This window comes from Elaeis guineensis, chromosome 5, assembly GCF_000442705.2.
Source record: "Elaeis guineensis isolate ETL-2024a chromosome 5, EG11, whole genome shotgun sequence".
NCBI classification, from domain to species: Eukaryota; Viridiplantae; Streptophyta; class Magnoliopsida; order Arecales; family Arecaceae; genus Elaeis; species Elaeis guineensis.
This window is the reverse complement of record NC_025997.2, coordinates 30794209-30799458: the sequence shown is the minus strand read 5'-3', so window position 1 is coordinate 30799458 and position 5250 is coordinate 30794209. Positions and strand designations below refer to the sequence as shown.

The 5250-nt window shown below is 36.2% G+C and overlaps 1 protein-coding gene across 1 annotated transcript; it reads right to left on the bottom strand.

The window, feature by feature from the left end:
* Positions 1-373: 373 nt before the first annotated feature.
* On the bottom strand, positions 374-1681 carry LOC140857979 (aspartic proteinase CDR1-like). Its single transcript, XM_073257382.1, has one exon. It carries the CDS (start codon positions 1679-1681, stop codon positions 374-376), a length of 1308 nt encoding a protein of 435 aa, XP_073113483.1.
* Positions 1682-5250: the final 3569 nt, after the last annotated feature.

Below are 5250 nucleotides of genomic sequence, written 5' to 3'. Positions count from 1 at the left end.
CAAAATCGATCGTAAAAATATTGTTTTCTTGTACCGTAGGTTTAAGATAATCACACATGGCAAAGCTTTAGATGGTTGAAAAAGATAAGATTTGGACGGTAAAAGGTCAAGTGATTAACTAGCGTGGAAAAAGATAATAATATAGTCTATGCAATATTTGAACCTATACTAATTTATAATAAATATATAAATAACTGTTTATACATAGCAATAGTAGATCTATATAAGTAACAATAAAGTGGATGACATAAGAAGAAGGAAAATCCAATTACCATTCACTGTCTTTATTTCTTCGTGTATATCATTAGGCGAAAAGATGGCAATGCAAACAATAACTAAAAAGCAAGCATCCCATCAAAAGATGAAACCTGGCCTACTTTGAAACTTTGGAGCACAGAGTGGGTTTAAATGACACCTTCTTTCCCACCAAATCATAGGACACATGAAAGTTCTGCTGAACTGTATTACCAAAAATTGGCATGCCATCCGTTGGCAACATGACAAGGCAGACCAACCCGTCCGGTGATGGCTCAGTGAATGCATTTAGCGGGTGTAAGACCAAATCAGCATTACCGGCAAAGTGGAACGTGATTGTCGGAAATCCGTCTCGAGATGTTGCATTGTAGCACAAGAAGGTCTTGCCGGGGTCTGTGGTTGGCGGTAGCTTAACAACTGTGTTGAGGGCTTGTTTCAGTTGCTGGAAAATTTTGGAGTCGATTAGTGTCAGTGTTGTCCCTGAGTCAATAAACATGTTCCCAGTGCCTGAAGCCTTGGGTGGTGGAACCTCCAGCATCGTGCCTCCGACGCTGATGTGCTCGAGAATCACAAAATAGAAAGTGCCAGAATCTTCACCAAGTAGTGGTGTCGAGACAACACCATTGCCTTTAATCACGGCATGGTCGCCAAAACTCATTATGCTCGTCGATGTGTTCTCTTGAAATGGCACAAAGCAGTAGGAGAATTTTCCTCCAATGTTGGGGCCTAGTTGAGATATAAGTGAATAAGACCCGCGTCCAAGGCCGGCAAGTCCATATAAGTGATCGTTGAAGCTGATGGAGTTGTTGTGCCCACATCCAAATGCGACGTCATGGATCGAGAAGGTGCCCCCGTCTGTCGTATCAAATGTCAATGTCTCAGTTGAGAAAACTCCAGATGTGGAGGATCCGTCACCATATCCGTATGTATAATTGCACTTGGGCCCTTTGTCACAAGCTGAGGCATCAAGAGCCTTGCACCGAGGAGAACCACAGGAGAGCTCTGTGTAGGTGGAGGACTGTTGAGGGTCCAAGAGAGGGACACTGCGACCAATACAGTCAATGCAAGGTTTGCATCGAGACCAGACAAGATCGCTTCCTGTGTCTATCACGACGAGGACTGGCACTGGGGGAGTGCCTATGGAGAACTTCATAAGATGTTCAGCAGTGTCTGGGTGGACAATGGATTCGATCGAGGAGGTGGATGCGAATGGGGAGCGATAGGAGCGGCTGCGGACGACAGAACGTCGGGCAGCTTCCGTAAAGCGGTGGAAAGGAGTTGTAGAAGAATCGTAGAATGGAGAGAGGGGGGAGTCGCGGTGGATGACTTCGACGTTGAAGCCACTATTAATGGTGTCTTTTGCCGAAGACCAGAATGGTAGAAAGAGGAGGAAGATGAAGAGATGAAGAGGATGCTTGGAGACCATTTTGTGTTTGTGTAAGAGAGAAGGAGGGAGGGAGGGAGGAAGGGAGGGGGCGGGCGGGGGTGAGATGAGGGGCAAGTGAAGGTTGATGGACAAATAAGGTTTCCTTCATAGATTGACACTAAAGCTGGTGACAAGAATGCAAACGTTTTCGTCCCAAAATATGAGTGTAACATTGTTGGCCTTTTTTAAACAAGCCTCAAAGGGAAACTCACTCGCAACGAGAAAAAAGAGCAAAGAGAAAGTATCGAAAAATTTCTTCAATTCACTGTATTAGTTTCCCATTCTCATATGAATTTATAATATTTAACAGATACGATTGGCATCCATTTAGAAAGGACATAATTGGCATCCCTTAAAAGATATATCCCTACAGAATACTTCCCAATGGACACAGTCCTTCCCACTGGACACCACTTTTTATGAACAGGTTTGGTAACCAACAAATATCTATTTATGATACACTCCATTTGGTGGTAGATAGAGTAGCATGAGTGGAGAATCAGATTGTCTTTTGCATATGCTGACCAAATATTCTGTAGATTGTCTTCCCTTCTTTCTTCTTTCCCCACTCGTTTGCCAACCATGTCATTTTAACTTAACCAAAAACAGCCATGACCAACATGCGTCTCCACTCCTCCCATCTTTGCACCCGGTGCACCCTCCTCTTCCCATGGGTCAACAGGACCAACTAAAGGGCATTCTTTTGAGGATAAAAAACTTACTTAAAAATCTATATTTTTTTGGATAAGCATTTTTTTCGATAATATTTAGATAAAAAATAATTTATTGATATTCTTTTATATATTAGAAAATAATTTGAAAATCTATTATCCATGTTCTTTTGCATTACTAGTTTTCTAGATGAATTGCTAAGATTTATTCATATTTTCTAAAATACTCTTTATTATATAAATATTTTTGTATATAATAATATAGTATAATATATTATATTTTGTATGTTATAGTATACAATATTATATGATATATATTCATAAATAAAGATAATATATGTTATATATATAATATATAATATGATAAATGATATTATATATAACAAAATAAAATATATATTCTAATATAGTGTATAATATTAATATAGACTAAAATAATATATTATTACATTATATTATATTTTTCATAACAATAATATAAGTTATTAATATTATATTATAATATAATAAGATATTATATTAAAATAATAAAATATTATTATCTAATAAAAATATTATATTATATATAAAATAGTATTATATATTATTATATTATTATTATAGAGCTAGAGATATATTAGAAATAAAATAAAAAGATTATTTTTTCGATTGATGGAAAAATAATTTATCCACTTCTTAGGTGGGTAAGACTTCACCCATTTCATAGGTAAATACTATCCACGTAGAATAATAATTTATTTATCTAAAAAAATATGATAATATATAAGTTGATCAATGAGAAAATTGATGAATCTTTTCATGATATTTATCCACCAAAGAATAGGCCCAAAAAGATGAGCCCCAAAAGGCATCATAGTTTGCAAATACTGTTGAATTATAATATATATGTCTTAGCAAAGGGAGGAATAGTAATATATATGAGTCTGTATTCTATTAAAAAGGTAAGGCCATAACAACCATTGCCTCTAGAGTTGAAAAATTTATTAAAGCCTATGAAGACATCTTCTTGACCCCTACAACACTCAGCTCATGATCGTCAGATTCCTCTTTTACCTAGCAGTCGTCCTCCGAATATTCGGCCTTATCGTTATCCACATTATCAAAAAAATAGAATTGAGCACCAATCACAAGAGATGCTTGTTCAACTAAATAATAGTCTTAATTCATTACTAGCATTACTGGTATGGAAGTGGGTGGATCTTGATGAATGTGTATCAATTATAGAGCTCTAAACAATATCACCATCAAGAATAAATTTTCAATCCCAACTAATGATGAGCTACTAGAAAGATACATTGAGCTACTTAGTTCTCTATGTTAGATGTCAGATCAAGCTATCATCAAGTTCGAGTTCATGATGATGATATTACAAAGACAGCTTTCAGAACTCATGAAGGCCATTATGAATTTTTAGTTATGCCCTTTGGATTAACTAATGCTCTATCTACTTTTCAAAGCCTTATGAATAATGTCTTCCGACCATTCTTGTGGTGCTTTGTGTCAGTTCTTCGACGACATTCAGATCTATAGCTCATCATGAGAGAATCACCTGGCTCATCTAGAGGTAATATATATTTTGGACCCTTCGAGAAAATAAATTATTTATCAAATATTCAAAGTATTCCTTTGGTCAAAATAGGTGGAGTATTTGGGGCATATTATATCCAAAGAAAGTATTGCTACCGATCACCAGAAGATATCCTGCATACTGGAGTAGCCTACACCAAAAATGCTAAAGGATGGTGAAGATTGTTGAGACTTACTAGTTACTATAAAAAATTTATCAAGGACTATGGAAAGATCAACCTCCATTACTATCTTGTTAAAGAAGAATTCCTTCCAATAGAATAGTGCTAGAAAGTCGACCTTTCAAGTTCTTAAGCAAGCTATGGTAACTGCTCCAGTACTTGCACTTCCTAATTTCTCCGAACTATTTGTTATAGAATGCAATGCATTAGGCATTGAGATTAGTATTGTATTGGTGCAAGTAGGACAACCTCTTGCCTTCACTAGCAAAGCCCTAGCTATCAAAGAAGAAATTGGGTCTTCCCACCTATGAAAAAGAGATGATGGCTTTATTACATACTATTAACAAATGGCAATAGTACCTAATGAGATGACATTTTCTAATTTATACCAATCACCATAGCCTCAAGTACTTGATAGAATAGCGAGTCTCTTTGGAGGTACAACAAAAATGGACTGCCAAGCTCTTGGGACTCTATGATATTGTGTAGTGTGAACTACATAGTGACTCAAGGATAGATGAAAGTCTCTGCCAAAGGTCTCCAACGTCCTCCTCATCTTCACCATCACCACCATAGATATCATGACATCTAGTGAATCTGGCCACTCAACCAAAAAACCCTAGATGAATACTAGGGTGTGGGACAGCAAAAAGACATACTCGATCATGCCCAACGAAGATATGTCACGACTCTATATGATTGATCCTGGCTCAAAATTGGTTGATTCACATGCCCTCTCTTTCTCAACGGTGGTCCTAGGTCTCAATACTCATGATAGGTAGGATTACAAATGAACCAAACCAATAATCCACCATACAAAAACCTTTTGATCATAATGATAACAATGGAGGTGTGAAAATTAATCTCTCTATTACACTAGATGGGATACATGAATTTTTTTTTTTTTTTGTGATTCTCAACCCCAGAGATTAATCCCTTTATATAGAGTAAATCCTACTATCAAAAGAATATGATAATAAAAGGCTCTTATTATTGAGAATTATATCCTAAAGTCAATCATTTGATGATTATGCTAATTATAAATGTATATGAATTGATCAATAATAAAAGTTATTTAATCTTTTTCATCACAAAGTTACATCCTCTAACAAACTCCTATGTTGTGATGAAGTCCTTAGACTACTTAAAT

Bases quoted from the DNA above. Each gene is read 5' to 3' on its own strand.
- LOC140857979 (XM_073257382.1), bottom strand. From the start codon at position 1,681: ATGGTCTCCAAGCATCCTCTTCATCTCTTCATCTTCCTCCTCTTTCTA.